This window comes from Halichoerus grypus, chromosome 6, assembly GCF_964656455.1.
Source record: "Halichoerus grypus chromosome 6, mHalGry1.hap1.1, whole genome shotgun sequence".
NCBI lineage: Eukaryota > Metazoa > Chordata > Mammalia > Carnivora > Phocidae > Halichoerus > Halichoerus grypus.
In genome coordinates, this window is record NC_135717.1 from 140,545,566 (window position 1) to 140,566,196 (window position 20,631).

At 38.1% G+C, this 20,631-nt stretch overlaps 1 protein-coding gene across 2 annotated transcripts in view; it reads left to right on the top strand.

Moving 5' to 3' along the window:
* The window catches only part of SYT1 (synaptotagmin 1), a 525,751-nt gene that overhangs the window by 420,600 nt on the left and 84,520 nt on the right, over nucleotides 1-20,631 (top strand). For both annotated transcript variants that reach the window (XM_078076347.1, XM_078076348.1), the window contains exon 9: nucleotides 13,606-13,723. In XM_078076347.1, coding sequence (XP_077932473.1) covers nucleotides 13,606-13,723 — 118 coding nt within the window. The remainder of the gene's footprint in view (nucleotides 1-13,605; nucleotides 13,724-20,631) is intronic.

The window sequence follows — 20,631 nt, forward strand, 5'->3', positions numbered from 1 at the left end:
CCTCAGGTTATTTTTTTCTCATATGATTTGTTGACACACATGTAAAGGACATCTCTAGCTGTTCCAACCACCACCAGAATGCATCTCTGTTCTGGATTAAAAGCAACTTAGAAGCTAGGTACCCATGTTCTTCTCAATGGCTTTCTATTTCATACTTTCCTATTTTCCCTGTCCTAATGCCATCTCCCTGCTGTCTTTAATGGAACTTCAACATACCATAGAATTTTGTTTTCCCCAGTGAGATTGCTGTAACCAATATCTCCTGTTTCAATCCTGAAGAGAACCAACAGCCTCAGCTTTAGCTTGCTCAGGGAAATCACCACAGTGCTTTGTGCTTTTCCTTCTGACACAGTCTGCAAAATATATCCATCTTCTCTGTCATCTGAGGTTCAAACCAAATTCTTTATTTCTGTGGATTTGAATTACTGCAAATATGTCTCCTGGGTTCTTCCCAGTTGAACTAATAATTAAGGTCCCACCTCCATAGTCCCTCACCAGGTGGCAGGTCTCATCCCTTATGAAGTGAGTCCACACAAAAAACTTTTAAAATCCTCCCACTGCTTTTCTCACCATTCCCCAGTTGATTTTCCTTATCGTCTCTCTTCCTTCTGCCTTCTTTCTAATAGAAGATGAAATAATAAACTTTTTTTATTCTCTTCCTCAATTTTTTTCTGCTTTTTATTCCTTTCTCTATTTTTTCCCACTGCCTTGCCACCCCAACCCCAATTCACCAGCTTTTCTTCCCCGTCTTCTCTTTTCTTCAAGGCTCCCATTTGCTATGGATAGACCCACGACCAGGGGAAGTCAGAGGGGTGAAGCTGGGCTGGCGCCTCTTATCTCCCTAACCTTGCTTTTAAGTAGCTTTTCTCTGGTCACCAGCTTCTGTGTGACTCGCCTGTCTATACCACGCTCTTTTTATCACCTTCCTTATGGTTCTTTCCTTGATTTTGTATTCCCCCAGGGGCTCACATGTAGATCTTATGTAATCTCAAAGATAGAGCAAGTGCTCCTTACCTAGTTCAACAGCAAGGGAAGAATTTGCTTAAAGCGCCCCCTAGAGCTGTCTAGTGGCACAGCTTGGGTCTGCTCAGCATTCACCATCTCGTCTTTTTACCCAGCCCTTTATGAGGAGAAAAAGGAAAACTTCCTGGGCCAATGATGTTTCCCAACTGTGTGGCACTACCCTTCCCTCCAGACTTCCTCTTGGTCACCATCATCCTGGAACTAAAAAGGGAGAAGTATTCTTTGGATAAAAACAGCACCCTGGCTACTGAGCTTTCTCTCTCAAGACCCTATTACCCCATAGTATCCTTTCAAGTTAGTTAGGATGCAAAAGTAAACATAACTACAAGTGACAAAAGGTCAGGATACAAAGTCTTTGCAGTTGTTGAGTAGGATTAGTAAAAATTTAATGCTGCTTTATCAGTATAAGCCTAGGTAGAAATCATCCAAATGCCTATCTCTGCCACAAGAGAAAACACCCTTCTCAGGGTGAAAAGTGTCTAACCATGCCTTCCAATGATTACTTGGCATTGTTTTTTGGTGGAGTTTTTTTTTTTTTTTTAATGAATGTTCCAGGATCAATGGCCCGCCTTCTACATAATATTTCCTTACAATGTTTCCTTTTAAGTAAGGAGGTCATTTTGCATTTTTATTCAGAAATATGTTGCCCATATTTCAAAATTACTTGCTATCTACATTTCACTGTAGATGATTAAAATATTTATTTGAACTATGGAAACCAGTGTTAAGAGTCCACTTTACCCCAGAACCTCAAAGTCACATTTGGACAAGAAAATAGAATATTAAAAATTGGGCCTGGCCCAGAAAAATCAAGGACATGTAATTAACATAGGGAGAACATTAATGGGACAAGGCAACTTGGTAAAGGTTTGTCTTTGGATACCTTCCCAACTGTTTTCCATTATCTCCTTTCTTCACATGTCCTCATACAATTGGTCATTTACCTGGATTCCCACTTACGCCTCTTCTAAGTAAAGCAGCATCCCAAATTATAGACATAATCAAGATCATCCCCATTTTTGCCCATTTCCACACAGATAAATCTTTCCATACCCCAAGAAACTATCCACTAAAGTTTAATACCATGATGGATTGTCATATCATCCACTAGGGGGCAAAATGGTATTTCTTATCATTTTAAAGGACTCCTAGAGATCTAAAGCTTTAGCAAAAGGGTATGAATGGTGGTATTTCAAGCATCACAGCATATTACAGCATGAAAAATCTTTTAACAAGAACATTCTGGGACTCACTTTCCATTCTATATTCTATTCATATTCCCCTACCCTCCATACATAAAATTAACCACAACAAATACCTCTACCTTCTCTATAGTGGTTCTTCCTAAAACACATTTCTATAATGGCACCTACCATTTTACATTGAACTTCTGTTTTATGCCTATTCTTCCTGGCCAAGAATAAGTCTCTTAAGGGCAAGAACAAGTTTTAGTCAGCCTTTTTTTCCATTACCTTGCACCATGACTGACATACTGAAAATATAAGGTAAGTGTTCGGAAAACTGAATTAAGTACAAGACTAAGTGTTGCTCATTTTCAGCAAACCACAGAAAGTGGAATGGATTACTAATCCTACTTCTAAGTGGATTCTGACAAACAGCTAGTAGTCTCTGACAGACTGAAGCATTTGGTAAACATATATTCATTCTTTGGCTCAATAAATATGTACTAACCATGTTCCATGGGCCAAGCGTTATACATATAGATAAAAGGACACTATGCAAAGATGCTCAAATTCATGGGAGTGAGGTACAATGCAATAATCATACAAATACATGATTGCTGTCCATGATTACAGTTAACTGTATGTGATTATAATACAGGACTATTATAATCAATATTTCAAAGAAGAGTACTGGAGGACTACTAAGGAATATATAAGAGCCCTATTTAGTCTGGCGAGTCAGGGAGGGCTTCTCTAAATAAATACTGAAGTGAGGTCTGACAGATGAGTAAAAGTTAACTAAACAAAAGGGAGAACAAGAGGACAGAATGTGTCAAGAAAAGGAACAGTTTATGTGATGGTTCTGAGTATACAGTTAACATGACATATTTGATCCTATGAAGACGACTGATGTGACTGGACCACAGAGGGGGCAAGGGCCAGGAGAGGAGGCTGAGGAGTAAGCAGGAGCCAGAACCCATATTATAACTTATGGTAAAAATGTGGGTCTTTATCCCTAGAGAAACAGGATACCTACCTGAGGATTTTGAGATTTGTTACTTAAAAGGTAATTCTGCCTACTGTATTTCAGGAGTAAATTTAAGGAGACCAACTAAGACTTCTAGAATAATCTAGATGACCAATTATTGGATTAGAGCGGCAAATATTCTAATATTGGAATATGAGATTTATTGGGTAAGGATGAAAACAAGTGAACCCACTTGAGAAATTTCTAAAAGATAAAATCTGAAGTCTAAAGTAGTTAGTGGTCAATGGTAATGCCCAGTTTTCTGGCTTGAGCAACTAGTTGGAGGCTGATAGCCATTACTGAAATAGAGTGAACCAGGTTTGTGAAACTAGGTCATGAATTCAGTTTTTGGAATTTGAGTCAAAGATGTGTGTGAAATATTCTAATGTAGAAATGACAAGTAGGCAGTTGGATATAGGAGTCTGGAGCTCAAAGTAAAGTGAAGATACAAACTTGGCACGTGGCAATCACTTCTACATTGTTATTAAAGCTACTGACAGGCATAGTACATGCATATTCCTTTCATTACACTTCACTTTACTGAGCTTTTTACAAATTGAATGTTTGTGAAACAAGTCTATCGCTGCCATCTTTCCAACAGCATTTGCTCACTTCGTGTCTCTGTCACATTCTGGTTAATTCTTGCAATATTTCAAACTTTTTCATTTTATTTGTGATGGCGCTCTATGATCAGTGATTACAATTTGCTGAACTCTCAGGTGATGGATAACATTTTTTAGGAAGAATTAAGGTACATACATTTTTTAGACATAATGCTATTGCACACTTACTAGACTGCAGTATAGTATAAACTTCTATATGCACTGGAAACCAAAAAAATTCATTTGGCTCACTTGGCTGTGATACTTGCTTTATTGCAGCAGTCTGCAACCAGACGCACAAGACCTCCAGGTACGCTTCTATTAGCTTATGAAGAAAACAAACGGTTAGGATTACAGCTTGAGAAAGACCAAGACCAAGATTGAGTGGCCAGAGAGGCAGATAAACAAATCAAGAAAGCATTGTATCGCAGAATCCAAGGAAGAGAGGGATGTCAACAGATTCTGCTGAGACTTCAGGTTAAAAAAATATGTGTGGCTTACTAAGATGAAGGTCACCTGAAACCTTAGCGGCAGCCATTTCAATAAAATGGAGAGCAAAACCAGTGGAGCATGAATAGAGACAGTGACTGTCACTGATTCGCTCAAGACGTTTGGCTCAGAAAAGGAACGGAGGGATGTGACACTATCTAGAGAAGAGGGTGGTTGAAATAGGAGTTTCATTAAAATATAGTAGTGTTTGCTATTATATGCACCAGGCACTCATAACTTTACTATATTTGTTTTGCCCATTGGTTTTTGTATGCTTTATTGTGTCCCAGTGTCTGTGTAGATGTCCAATAAATATCTGTTGAATGAACAAATGGTAAATGCCCACATCTTCGTCTACTGCTCTTTTCACTCTTCTGTAGTGTACTTTGCTGTTACTTATTTTTAATAGGCATTTTGACTTTCTACTTTCATCATTCTTATTTTGATCATGTCCGAATACCTATGTCTCTGTTACATCTAATAGGACTACAGTGTAAGGTGTATCTCCTATTGACAATAAATATATTAAGAGGAAGTTTTGAAGATCTAAATCATAAAGCAGATATCCATCTTTAATTGTATGAATTTTACATTTGTAGAAGAGTAACTTGAGGGGCGCCTGGGTGGCTCAGTCGTTAAGCCACTGCCTTCGGCTCAGGTCATGTTCCCAGGGTCCTGGGATCAAGCCCCGCATCGGGCTCCCTGCTCAGCGGGAAGCCTGCTTCTCCCTCTCCCACTCCCCCTGCTTGTGTTCTCTCGCTCTCTCACTCTCCCTCCCTCTCCCTCCCTCTCCCTCCCTGTCAAATAAATAAAATCTTAAAAAAAAAAAAAAAAAAAGTAACTTGGTTTAAGTGGTTGCAGGACTTTGCAGGTGCATCTTTGTGTCTAGAACGTCTTTAAGCCTCTTCTTCACACGGTTCACACTGACTCTTCCTGTTGACCTTCGTATCTCAGCTCAGGCACTGTACCCCAAGACATTTACTTATTACCACCCCCATACATACTAGCTCTGATTGAAAGGGGAGAGCTAGACAACTTGTTTTAAAGCTAGATTTGCATGGCAAGCACATTAATTTTATAAAGAATGTGCATTTGGGGTGGCCAGAGAAATTGATGATGATGATCAGGGGTAAAAATCTCCAATTAAAGTCTTCCCCTCCTTAGTCCTGTCACTAGAGCCTGGACAGTTCCACCCTTCTCCTCTTTGCTCCCGTGGCATTGGCGCCCTCTCTATGGGACAGTTGTACGGTTGCACTGTATTATTCTTCTGCATCTGAATCTGTCACTCCACTACTTTCAGAACTTTGTAAAGTCCTCTTACTCATCTTAAGTATCCGTGGAGCCTGGACTAGAAGAGTCTTATGGTAGAACCTATTTTTTTTAAATAAGAAATGAATAATTAAATGAATCCAGAGTTAATAGGTTATATAGTATCCCCATAAAGTATTCAAAGACATAAAATACTGTCTCATTCACCTGAGCAATTTACTGTGTATTTGTACATTAGGCCAGATTCAGTCTTTTTAGTCTCAATACATTCACGGCATCACTTCATACTGTGACCATCTGGACAATTAGATGTAAATACTGATTTGGCAGATAGTTTAGTGGTATGAGTATAGTTGTGGGAATAAAATGAATTTGAAAGCTACTACCACCCAAAGGATAGATTTAAAGCTACTCTTATTAAAATGAGAAACTTGACATTATCCCTTTTATAACTGGAAAATGTCCTAGTATTTTTATAAATGAAGAATAGGCAAATCATCTGGATTTTCATTTTGAGATTTTTGGACTGCCATTTTTTATTTGTCAACCTTTAAATAGACTCCCAACCTCAGAGAAAAACCCTCTCCTTGGAGAAACTATCACCAATTTGACACATGGAAAAAATCTTAGGATTAACATAAATAGAATATGTCCTTGTAAAATGTCACAGCATTAAGTCAATTCAGGTACCTTTTTAAAACTCATTCAAAAGTACAGCATTTCCAACAAGCTTGTGAACTTAGCTCCATTTGCAAAGGTCACAAAAATGAACCCCTCTTTTCACACATAAAATGATGGATGGTAGAAGCCATCAAATAAATATTCATTTTAAATCAAGCTTTTTATTTATCCATTGGAGGTGACCTCTGTTCTAATATCTATATGTAATGCTTTTCAAAAAGGAAAGGCATTGCTGTAGTTGTCTATTAAATCATTAATTTGTGTCTACTCTATTCAGTGGCTGCTTCAAAAAAATAACAGCATTATCAAGCTGCTCAGAACAAAGGTTCTTTCTGATTGTCAGCTCCATATTCTAAAAGAGCAGGTTAATTTCTCTGAATCTCACAGTTGGAACTTTCTTACGCTAACTGGCAGTTTCCACCTAGTGATCAAGGCAATTGACTAAAATAAATTATACATAAAGCTGAAATTCCTAATAGTAATAAGGCCCCTTCATGAGATAATCACACCAGCAAAAGCACTCATCTGTCAGCTGCAACTCTATAGGTTTTTGAAATTATCTTATAAAAACTACATTTTCAGAAATGTTTTCATTTCTAGTTTTCTGAAAGGGCTGACATGGCCACGTCTATGGCACTAGGCACAAAGAAGGAGCTCCAAATATATTCATTAGTTGACTCATTGATTAAACTGGATATACCGTTCATAAAGTACTAGTGTCCATGCTGTTCACAAAGCAAACAGTTGGTGAGGCACTCATTTCAAAACAATCAACAGTTATTTATACTACTTAAGAAGGCACATAATAAGGGCTTATAAAGTACAATCCCTCCTCCTCTGGAGTTTAGGATGACGGAAACTCACATATGAAATAAATAGAGGTGAAAAAAAAAAATCATCGCTAGGCACTGTGCTGATGGCTATAAAGCAATCACTAGCAGAAATATACATGAGCTAGAATAGTAAGGGGGTACTTCGTTAAAGATAAAACTTGGACTAAGGCTTACAGGTCGGGGTAATTTTATTAGGTAGAAAGGACTAAAGACATTTGCAGATGGATTTCCTGACTATGCAAAAATTTGGTGGTGAAAAGGAAGAGAACTCACAGAAATATAGTAATTGCTTTGATGAACTGCCTCCCATACACACTAATCTTGTACCATCTTTATGAACAAGGTATTTATTCCACTGGCTGCCTAGAGTGTTGATGGCTGATGGCCCATAACTGGGATCCTCCTTCTCAGCATCACCCTCAGCAGAAGAGAACCCTGGTCCAAGACGTGGGGACAGCCCACATCCAATGACTGGTACATTCAGGAGCATAAAAATTTCACCCCTTTTAAGAATTCAGAACCTATATGAAGAGCTCTCCGGGCTCCAAAGCTCCCCATAGGATTGGCTGAGGCCTGTGATAAGACTACATCACAGCCCAACTTTTCTGCCTGTGCAGTTCTGCTCCCTGCACTCTCCCATAGGTGCTGATCCAAAGAACACAAAATAAACCTCCTGCTTGCAAATCTCTGAGTTGGCTTCCTGGAGACCTTGACCTGTAACAATAGAGGATAACATAGGGACCAATCTGACTGTATTTGATAGAAGGCAATCTACATTTATTCATTCAAGAGGCATATATGGACCCTGACACTGTGCCAGCCACTATTCTAGGGCTTAGAACACAGCAATGGGAAAAACATTTCTCTTCTCTTATAGACCTGATATTCTAGTGGGGAAAACCTAAACAAACTTAACAGAATTTTAAGTAATATGTGCTAGAATGAAAAAGAAACAGGGCAAAGGGACAGGTAGTGTATGTTTAGGAGCAGAAAGGACTTTAGATAGGATGACCATATAAAAACTCTGAAGAAGTGACATATGAGAAGAAAGCTAAAAACATAATTTAAAAAATGTTCTATATCCTGGTTTTGTTAGTAATTAATGACTGCATGCATTTTCTGAAACCCATTGAACCATATGCTTAGGGTGAATTTTGTTGTATGTAATTTCTAACTCAACAAAACGTTCTCAAAAATTTTTTTTAAAAATTACTAATGGGACAATCTATCATAGTATCTGGGGGAAGAATATTGCAGACAAAAGGAACAGCCAAGGCAAAGGCCCTGGGGTAGAAATGTGCCTGGCATGTCTTGAAAAGAGAAACATCAGGAGCACAGTAGTAGGTAAGGGGTCAGACCACATAAGTTTTTTTGTTTAAAGAATACAGATCATTCTAAGTCAAATGGGAAGACGTGGAAGGGCTTTAAGTAGGACTGTCTCATGATCAGATTTCCATTTTTAAAAAGACCCCTCTGCCTGGTACATGAGAAAGAGTCTAAAAAGGAGCAAGAGTGGAAGCAGAGAGGCTATTAGGAGGTCACTGCAGAGGTCTAGGTCAACAATGAGAACTTGGGCTTAAGGTCATGAATCATTACAGTTTGCCCGGGACTGAGGTTTCTCAGGGCATACAGGACATTTAGGGCTAAAACCAATAGTCTTTTGCAGATCAGCAGGGTTGGTCTCCCTACCCATACTAGAGTAAAGGCCTTTAAGTAGGGAGGTGAGGTCAGATTCAAAATATATTCTGAAGGTTGAACAGATAGTAAAGTAGAAGAAGCCTATTTAGATAGGGCAGAGACAAAGTACAGAGCTTCTTCAAAGTCAGGAAAATGGGTTTAGACTTTCAAAGATTAGCCTGGCTTTAGTATACAGTCTACACTGGACTTTGGAGAGACTATGATTCATGAGATCTTTCATCAGACTGCTGCAGGAAAAAGATGACAGAAGTGTTTAGAGCTTGATCTCAAACAGAATGAAGGCAGAAGGGATGGCAGTGGTGATAGTGATGGTGACAGTGGCAAATATCGCAGTAGAGTTGGAGGTCATATTGGAGGGAGAAGAGAGGAGGGTAGAGGTCATGTTGATAAGGACAGGGGAAAATTAAGTAAAATTTTAAAATTTAAAAAAAATTTGAGAGACATTGACAAAGAAAGAAATGTCAAGATTTGTGGGCTGAAGGACTAAAGGAAAACAGAAGGAACATTGGTCACTGGAAACTGATTACTTAGTGACCCTGACTGAAAGGGAGGTCAGAAAGAACAGGCAAGGGGAAGATTTGGTGATAAACATCCATTTAGTTAGACAGTATGAATGTAAAGTGAGAGTGGAATATCTAAGTGGGTGGTCAGTTGGAGTATTAGTTTGTCATTCTAGATGGTAGTCTGAGAGTAAAGAAAACTCATTATTTTGAGTCAAAGGACCTTGCAGAGGTCTACACTGAGATGCTATGTAACTATATGTAACCTCTGAGTCTCAAACTCTTCATGTGTAAAAGGAGCAAAAACAGTACCTACTTCACAGGGCTGTTGTAGGGAAAACAAGATGGAACTGTCAAGGAAAAGTAAGGAGCTGAGATATAGATTGGAGGATCATCTTTCTATGTAAGTTTTCCAAGAACCACTTCTGTTTCCCAGCACCATAACCCCACTAAAGAAAGCTTATTTTTTCTTAATGTAGAAAATCTTGGTTTCTCCAACTTTAAAGTGATATATAAAAATGCTTGGCATGTGAAAATTATGAAATAAGAGATTGATGTGAAACTGTCCATAAAACTCTCATACAATTCCAATTCTTCTGTGTAAGTGACAAGAGATAGAGTAAAACCTTTGTACACAAGAACAAGACTCCAGGAACAAGAGCACATCTCCATCCAATCATAGAAGTTCAGTAAAGATTTCATAGAGGAAAAGAAACTACTTGTTGTCCCACAACTCATACTAATATGAACCCCTCAATCTAAGATCCTGAAGTAAGAACACACTTACGAAGTAAGCCTCAGACCTAAGCCTTGTTTCAGCTGTGGCCAAATAGAACCCATCTTCAGGAGGGGTCAGCAGAAGCACCAGGCATGTACTTCTGAGGATGGCTTCACAGCCTCCCCATGATGCATATCCTAGCTCTTCTTTGCTTCACATGAACTTCAGGTTCCCACCTCATCCACCACATACGAAAAACACATTGCAATCCTATTTGGAAATGTCCTAAATCTAATCAAGAGTCAAACCAGCATGTAACAGAAGTTGTCCCAATTCTGAAATTTTGTTTTAGAAAATTACTAAAGCTATTTTTTAAAGAATTAGAAAAAGCATATACTTATACCTCAGATAGTGACAACTCAAAAAATATAACTAAGATAAAGGTTCATATGAATTGGATATTTGCCTTCTTCTAGAGAATGAGTTTCTATCTGCTTGGTGCCATAAAGAACACAAATTCCAGAATAGTGACTAGCTTTCAAATGGCTTACAGATACAGAAGTAGTAAGATTTTCAAACACTGTAACTTCAGTTGATTAGTATAAAAAGACATGCTTAATTTGGCTATCAGTTATAATTTAATAAGCATATGAAATTTTATACATTCAAGTTCCTAAATTAAGGAGTTAAATATAAATGTAAATCTGAAAGTGGTCTTAATAAGCACTCTTCCAGGGCGCCTGGGTGGCTCAGTTGGTTAAGCGACTGCCTTCGCTCAGGTCATGATCCTGGAGTCCTGGGATCGAGTCCCGCATCGGGCTCCCTGCTCAGCAGGGAGTCTGCTTCTCCCTCTGACCCTCCTCCCTCTCATGCTCTCTGTCTCTCATTCTCTCTCTCTCAAATAAATAAATAAAATCTTTAAAAAAAAAAAAAATAAGCACTCTTCCATATTTTTCTTTCTCCTAAAACATCCATTTTGATTCACCCTCCCCCCCCAACTCATTCTTCCTCCATCCCATAGCTTTATAATTACAGGTAACTTCACATATTTCTCCTACCTGAGGCATTATAGGTTCAAACTCTATAACTGTACCCTTCTGAAGCTAGAGATTATGCAAAATCTCAAAAATTCCCTATATATCACAGGATTGAATAATAAAAAAGTATTAGAAGAAAGTTGTGATGTTTCTTTAAAACAACTGAGATGCCCTAAATTGTAGATTTAGATAGTGGGCTATTGAGAGGGGCCATTTAAAAGAGAACAGTCATATCTAAAATGCCTAACTAGAACAGTTAGAGTAACCTGGTTCTGCAACAAACTGAGTTCCCCAGGGAGGGTATTGTGGCAAAAAGACAGAATCCTGCAAAAAGAACCCTCCTCCCAGTGAATATTCTTGAACTGCAATTTTGTTCACTTACATTTATAAGGTTCAGATGAATTTGTCCATACTTTCATTAATTTCTATGATCTTGATTCCCATTCTGTATTTTCAAAGACTATGAAAAGGAATGTATTCTACTAGATTCTCCTCATGTGCAAATTCATAGGGAGTAAGTAGGCACTTTGGGTGAATTGAGCACATTAGAAGTAACTGTTATCTACACTAAAGGAAGGGAGATAGGACCTAGATAGTTCAAGATAGGGATATTATCCAAATTTTTCATTTATTTACTTTGTGAGAATGTATGGAAAGTGATAAATCAGCCAAGGACCGGTCTTCAAGGAGTCATGTTGGAAAATGGAGACATGTGCACAATAAAACAAAAATAGGAGTCTTTAGTGACATAAGAGATATATGGGTAAGATGCTAGGAAGACTCAAGGAATCAAAGAACTGGGGGTTATAAACATGTATGGTGATGTTTTCAATAAAGCATTACTTAAGCAAAAAATCTGGACCTCTCCCTCTCCCCCCACCAGCACACACACACAGAATGATTACTTCTCACCTATAGATAAATCAAAACAAGTAGATACCCATTTTTTTAAAAAAGATTTATTTGAGAGAGAATGGGCACGCGCATATGTGGGGTGGCGGAGGGGCAGAAGTGGGGGGAGAGAGTGCCAAGCAGACTCCCCACTGAGCTTGGAGCCCTGCAGGGGGCTGGACCTCATGACCCTGAGATCACAACCTGAGCCAAAACCAAGAGTCAGACACTTAACCAACAGCACCATCCAGGTGCCCCATACTGTTTCCTTTATAGATGGCTAGAACCAGTACCCAGTAAAAGGAATTGTATTTTCTTAAATTGTTCAATTACATCTAGGCGATTATCTCCACACTGGAGACTCAGGCTGATTTAACACATACATGAAGTTATAGATAAGGCCAAATACAGTTCTAATAAGAACATAACATGAGAAGGCCTTCTGTACCTTATTCTTACCTTGAGCCTATCTGCAGAAGTCTGACACAACCATCATCTTTGGAATCAGAATTCACTTTGGGGGGTGAGGGGAGAGCATGTCCTAAGAAATAAACCCTAATTTGCCATATCCCTAATTCCCTGTATCAGAAAGCCATCTAGATACCGCCAGGCTCCCGCCCACTCTCATGCTTATGTGAATTCAAATTCTCATGTTAAACAATACCATGGTTCTTAATTAGTTATCCTAAAAATTAAGACGCTTAAGGTATGAGAACCCATAGTTCTCTCTGAAAAAAAGTCAAAGCTCTCTATACCATCATTTTAAACTCTGAATGAAATGTTCAGAAATGCCAGAGATACAGGATTGGTCAATGTTCCTTGGGCCTGAAATGGGAAACCCATGAAACAACGGGAGGGGCTAGGACATGTGCTGTATTACTGTATATTTCCATTTTCCAACCTACTGCTTAGATTTGTACAAATATTAGAATAAGGGGGAAAAGTTGGATCTCACTTGAGTAAAACTGAAATGGCAAAAACTTCTTGTTGCCTTTCGGCTACTAGGAATTCAGAATTTCTCATTAACAATTCAGTCCGGGGCACCCGGCCCACTCAGCTGGTAGAGCATGCGACTCTTGATCTCAGGGTTGTGAGTTCAAGCCCCACGTTGGGTGTAGAGCTTACTTAAATGTAAATAAAAATAAAAGAGCTGAGTCTTAAAAAACTCTTTAAAAAAATTCAGTCTAATGCAAATACAAGTCCTTCTCCCAAAAATCTAAATATGAAGTATTATACATAATCTTATTTGAAATGTAAAAAGCAAAAATTTAGGTAGGTTGATTCTACTAAAGGAGTGTTAGGCTCTTTTCAAAGCTATTTGATAAAGTTATGAAATTTTGCCAAGAACGTTGCAGTGCTATTCAGAGTAGAGTTTCTAAAAAAGTCATCTCGATCTCATTTCCTGAACTGTTGAATTATGGATATATTTTGATTAATGACAAAGTATAGATGAGCTATTTAAAACCGAAATGGGTTACAATCACTCTTCATACCTCAGTCAATGAAAGACCACTGGGTAAACGCCAATGAACCTAAGAGCTTTCACATTCTAATTGTCCTAATCGTCTTCCTGAGGAATTTGCAATGTATGTGTACAAACTATATTCACCTTTATTCGGAAAGTTACTTATAGTCTCTTATTGGTCTTCACAGCAAGAGAAATTGGGTGATATTTGCTTCTCCCTTCGCTACGTACCGACTGCCGGCAAGCTGACTGTTGTCATTCTGGAGGCAAAGAACCTGAAGAAGATGGACGTGGGTGGCTTATCTGGTAAGACTGTGATGTTTACTGGGTTTTTTAAAATGCTGTTTCATCGTGGATACCAAATGCATCACACACATGCTGTGACTCTGCATTCCTTATTGATCACAGCTTCCTTCCCACAGAGACTGGAAGCGGTCTCAGAATCCATCCCAACGCAGTGCTCCAGAAGCCGCTCTCAATTTATTGGAATTGGCATAAAAGAGGAAATCTATTTTCCTGTTTCATACCCAGAGTAGAAATCATTAGTTCTACAGCACTGAAAGCTGAATTTTTTTTTCTTTTGCTTCTCTTGTAAAAGGCAATGCCTATGACCATTTTGAGTTTTTTGTGGGTTTTTTTTTTTTTTACCAAAATTTACCCATGACATGAAAATAGTGTTTTCACTAAACTTCTTTATTAGATATTTAACAGTTTTTAGTAATACTGTTAAATTAAAGGTGAGGCATTTCAAATATAAGTAAACAAAATCTATTTGAGGGTGAATCACCAAAGTAATGCATTTATATCTACAGTTTATGTTGGGGATGAAGGAGACTTTTAGATTTTAAGTTCTATATAACCCAAACTTAGTTGTTTGTTTTTTTTAAAGTATACTCTTGCTCAAAAGCAAAGTCAACTGAAGGATTTTCATAATTGAATAGGATTTTTTTTAATTTTCTGTTCTGTATAATTATATTTTCAATTTTATAGTAAATTATTAAAGCATGAGAAATTTTCTTTATATGCCACAATGTCATCATAAATAAACTATAGTTGTCATTGTTTGTGGCTGTGGAATTAGAACCAACATTACTGGCTATTCAGTGCTTTCTCTAATAAAAATATTGCAGACTTCAAAAAGGTCATTCTAATGCAGCATGGTCATTTTATATTCTAAAGCCTAACAGCTCAAAAATGCTAAAGCTGAGTTTCCACTTACTGAACTACTAATTTGTCAACCAAATTCTCCTGGTATTTAAGTTTATTTCTCTTTATAAATAAGTTGCCTGGGGAAGCTGCACTAATTCATGTCACAAAAACCCCATTTAAAAGCTTACTGCTTTCATTGCTTAAAGGATGATAGAGCAAATTTAAAACAGTGAGCAGTTTCTTCTAATGAAATCTAATGAGCCTAAGATGCAAAATATGTGTGTGTATATATACACTGCATTTCTGTATTTTAACCAAACTGACCTGCACATATATACATACACATATACCTTTTTTGATTCTGTCCACTGACAAGGCCTAGAAACAAAGATTGAGCCAGTGGCCTGAGCATCCCCAGCAAGAGATATGGCTTGAAAACACAGTTTCTCACTAAAAGAACCTGGTACTTATTGGAGAAATGGTAGGTCCCAGGTAAGGCACAGCAAGTACATAAGCCTAGAACATCTCATCTAACCAGAAAGAAAGGAAGCTACCAAAAAATACAAAGGTCATGTCAGAAGACCTGGAAGCCACCCCAAAGACACTCTCACTGGCCAAAGATGTGATCCTTTGAGCATTGGTAAACTAATAAATGTAGGGTATTCAAACCTAAGACAAAAGAGCATTTAATGTACGGAGAAATTCTCAGCTTTAAGAACAGTTCACTCCCAGATACTACCTAGTATCCTGAGGTAAGACTTCAGACACCTTTGACCTTTCTTTCCTTTGGTTCAATGGCCATGGTGTCTTTCTATCCTGCCTCACACGCGCCTCTCCCAACTCCCATGCCAACCATCACCTTATCACCTATATCCAGAACTCCCCTAATCTTCCCTCCAATTCATTGTGTTCCCTTTAACAGAGTTCCAGAGGCAGCTTAACCGTGAAGCCAATAAAACTTCAGGGTCCCTCATTTGTTCTGTCTTCTTCCAAGGTCCTAGAAATGAGTTCCCATGATCACTGATATTTCAGCCACAATTTGTCAGTCACAGTCTGGGTCTCCATCTTCACCGCTATCATCCATCTCTTCTTGTTCAGCAGCATCCGAGTGGCTACAGGCACTTCTGAGATTTAGTTAAGGGAAGCTGGGTCTGGCAGAATATATTTATGTAGCTTGTAATCACTTCCATGTGTAATTAGGTTATTGGTGGCTACCGGGAGAAGGAGGGGCTGCTGGGAAGACTCCTACCACCCACTGCTCTAACTCAGCATTGTTACATAAAAGGGGCAAGGCCAGAGGTCATTTCTACTTTAGCATTCATCTTTTTCTATGTATTTTTTTCTTCTTTATGTTCTTTTTTTCAAATGTCAAACTACATTTGCTAAAATGGCTAGTTAATTGAATCAAAGTGGGCTGTTTCACCAGGGTCTAAAATTATATTAGCTTCAGGATCCACACACCTTGGGTCTACCCCTACCTACATTTGAATTACCTGGAATGATTGTTTAATTACTAAATATTAAATAAGGAGATTTCAAGACTCCTAATCTCAAGGGCTCCATCTGCCTGTGAAATTATGTCAATCCCTCAGGTCTACATAACATAGATCCCTCCGGACTATGTCCCACTGCATTTCTGTATTTTAACCAAATTGACCTGCACACAGCTCTTCAAACAGACTATGTAATTTGCTGCCTCCATTTTTTGCTTAAATCATTTCCTTCACCTGGAATTCTTCCTTCCAACAATGCCCAGCTAAATGCTATCCATTATTCAGGCCAAGCTTAAGTCTTATTTTCTCCATCTGTTGAACAAATATATAGTGTTTCCCTACTTTGTATTAGGCATTGTTCTTAGATGAGATTTACATCAGTGGTCAAAAGAGCCAAAAGGCCCTGCCCTTGTACAGCTTGCATTTTAATTTAGGGAGACAGGGAACCAATAAATAAGCACATAATATGCCAATAGGTGGTAAGTGCTATAAGTGTTTTAAGTGGGGTTGTCAGAGAAAGCCTGATAAGTAGGTAACATTTGAGCCATAACCTGGAAGAGATGAGGAAATGAGCCATCGGGTGTCTGGGGGAAAGAACATTTTGGGTGGAGGGACTTTATGAAGTCTTTTCTGATCCATCCCCGATAGGATACATCTTTCCCTTTTTTAAATGCCAACAGCAGTCTGTTTACACCCTTCAAACATGACGCTTCTCTCTCACTAGACTGTGCTCTGTATTTCTATCTCCCACAATACCCTGACTGGTAGCACTGAACATAGCTGCTGAATGAATAATGAATTATTTACAAAGGAACTATGGCCTGGAAAAACAAGTTTTGCATTTCAAATTTGTTTAACCTACTTACCATTAAAATAACTTTAAACACTTGGATGGTGTATCTCAAAGTAATTTGACCTATGTCCGAGGAGACCAAAATTATATAATGAGATCATCCCAGGTAATTCAAATGTTTAACTACATTTGCTGGAAATGGCTAGTTAATTGGGTTAATTGGAACCAAAGTGGGTTGTTTCACTAGGGTTTGAATCCCACTCTACCACTACTGGCAATTTAACACTGGACAAGTTATTTAGCTTTCTGAGCCATAGTTGCATTATTTATGAAGTGGGAGTAATAAGAGGATTTTTTTAAATAAAGGCGCTGTGAAAAATAAAGCATAGGATCTGGCACACCTAAGTGCTCACTAAATATTCTTATAATTATTTGTTACTTCATGAAATCTTGGGCTAAATATGGAAAATGTGAAAGCAACAAATGAACAGTTTAACCAATTCTTGATTGAATGGGAAAAAAGAAAGGTTTGTTTTATAGGATTGGCTGGTCAGTTAAGGCAAAAATGAGATCAGTAGACCTATGTTTTACACAGACCAAAGAGTGAATTAAGACAAGGTATTGAATTAAACAAGAAATATTGAAAAAAGTGGAAAAAACTTTAAATAATTTTTCTTACTACTCTACTGCAGGGTTTCTTTTCTACTGTGTAAATTGCATCAAGATTTTGCCTCTATCATCTACCCATATAGCAAATCATACCAATTCCAACCTTTCTTATAAGGACAGACTTGACTGGACCATTCACATGTCTACAGTGGAAGAAAGTAGAAGCTTTTAAATTTCATTTAGGTTGAAACTTTTCAACTTAAATCTGAAAGGAAAAATTTTAACTCTTAAGTCATTATAACATATTTATAGAAGACTTTCTAGTTTAGAAATCCTTTTCTAACTTGGTTTTTTCATGTGGTTCTCATGATAGACCTGTGAGGTAATTTCTGAACATAATACTCTCAGAAAATTGAAACTTAGAAGCATCAGATAACGTACGTAAGTCATCTTGCTCCATGCTGACACAAAGAAGGTGTTCAATACTGGCAATTGCTTTTGACATTACTGACATTCAAAGTCAATAGCTTGTAGGTGGTAGAGCTGGGACTAAAGCCCAGACTCGAATTCCCAATGCAGAATGTCTCAAAGACCATTCCATTTCCCTCTTTCTCTGCGGCTGGCACATAGTCCTTCTGAAATTTTTCCAAGTGGTTTGTACAGCCAGGAACCATGGCAAATAGACAAGAGTAAGAAGTTTGTCCATCCTGCCTCTTTAATATGGGTTGTAGTCACCTCAATTGTGAAGAAAACAACAAAAGCACATCAAGCATGCCAACAAGAAGGTGTTGGGAAAATATAGATGCAGGACTGACATCATAAACACCTATTCCAGTAGTCTCCTGAAAGTCAAGGAGCTAGAGAGGTGGCCATGAGATGGGATCAGGTCAGACGTCCTGAGGGATGGCTGGAGGAAATGTAGTTGAAAGTGTTCTACCTCATCATCTTTCTCCTTTTCACTTTCTACCCCAGGCCCCACCCCTAGTCTTCTTCCTGGTGACCCCCAGTCCTGTCTAATCACTATGGAATGTACACTGTGCAAAGCAAAGGGTAGGGCTGTGGGACCACTCCCTCCCCCTCCCTCAAGCATCTATGTCCCTCAAGAAAAAGGGCACTGAAATTCACAAATTGCAGCAATATTTAAGGGAGAGGAGGAAGAAAGGGGACTTGTGGTGGTAGAGGAGTCACCATCCCTATGCAGCGGACTGCCAGGATGTGGTTGAGCCAACTGAGACCTAAGCCCATTAAGATTTACCTTGCCTACCCCACCCAACCCTCCACACATACATACACACATACATACATATATATACACAGTTAAGATACAATTTTTAAATTGTTCATAGGTATGTTTTCTCATTTCTCCTGTTCTAGAAATAGAATTTGGAAAATAGAGCCAATTTAAATATTTGAAGTCACCTAGGAAAAAGCAACTCACCAAACCTCAGTGAAACACTGGCCTCCACACAGAAACCACGAATGAGCAGGGGCAGAGCATTCTTTCAGGTACAGGTAGTAGGTAGATAGAATAACACATCACATAAAAATAGGGCAGCCTACCTACATGAGAATCACGCCATTGTACATGTTAAAATTTAAGATTTCAGGGACTACCTTAGACCAAGCTATAACTGAATATAAAGGGGGTGGAAACCTAGAAATTGTATTTTAAAAGTCGCCCATGTTATTCTTATGCATCTTAAATTTAAAAACAGTACTTTATAGAAAGTATATAGAGTGTTAGCTGAAGCCCGGGAGGAAATCATATTGCAATATACAAATGTATTAAATCAGCATGTTGCATACCTTAAACTTAAACAATGTTATAAGTCAACTATATCACAAGAAAAAAAAATGTAAAAAGAACTCTACTTAGAAGCTTAAATGTTACATCATAATTTTAGCTGAGGTCCAGGTCAGCCTAATTCTAAGAATTTTTTTCTGGTCAGTGATGTAGAATACATCCTTTGCCTTATATAATGGCATTTCCTTAAATAAGAAGTTCTATTTATTTTGTCAACCCAGTATCTTCTTTCTTGAGAAATAACTTGTCCACATGTCTAAATTATGTCTTCTGCAGTCTCTCCTACTGAAAGACAAAAGCAGTAGATTGTTCCTTTATACATTCATGACCACCACTCTTATCTGTCCTTCCATCGGTGCTGAAAGCATGACAAAGAAAACCACTCTGAACTCAAGTGATTGGAGCTAAAAGCTACTAGGTTGGGAGCTGAGCCAACAAATAAAGTGGCAAAAACTTATTTGAGCCGATTAGATAAGGATATACAAATTAATTGGCCATGATATCAGGGTCAAGCAATAATATGCAAATAAACTAGCATCTTGAGCTAACAGGACAGGAATATGCATAATAAGTTGACTGTGATGTCAGAAGTCTTCATCATAATTTTAGGCTTGACTGTTTCACTATAAAACTCCGTGACGCTTCAAAATGCTTAGTTATAATATTGATAAAATAATCTAAATCCCTAATATGTGAACAAATTGATCTAAAAAGAAAAAAGAATAACATCTTTAAATTGGATCATCTTAGAAATTGAGTTATTAAAAAGGGTTATACCAAAGCTTAATGCAAGTTGAGACCCAGGCATAGTTACCACAGAATGGACAGAGATGCTATGTCTGAAGGATTAACAGTAGTTTTGATGAAATGAGGATAGCAGATGTGGAGTGTGGGCTAGATCTGAAATCAAGAAATGAGTGATAGGCTGAAATTTATTAGTTCAGAACAGTTAACACAAAAATGTCTAAATAAGTCCTTTAGCCCCAGGAACATCTCCAATCATTCAACAAATACCATTTCAATACCCACTCTGTGCCAAGCAATATGCCCATCCTTGGATACACAAGTAAAATAACAGGAGACACTTGCAAAACATAATGTGAGCTGGACACTGTTCTAAACACTTTATATATCTTAACTGATTGAATCCCAATTACAACACTAGGAGGTGGATACTATTTTTAATGTTACTTTATTGATAGAACTGGAGAGGTAAGTAACTTTCCCAAGGTCACAGAATTAATTTTTGGCAGAGTTAGGATGTCAACTCAAGCAGTCTTCAGACTCTATTAATAAAACATGACTTCTAAGTTATTATCCTGTCTCACCAGGTTCAACCTGGACAACAGATGGATGACTACATGCT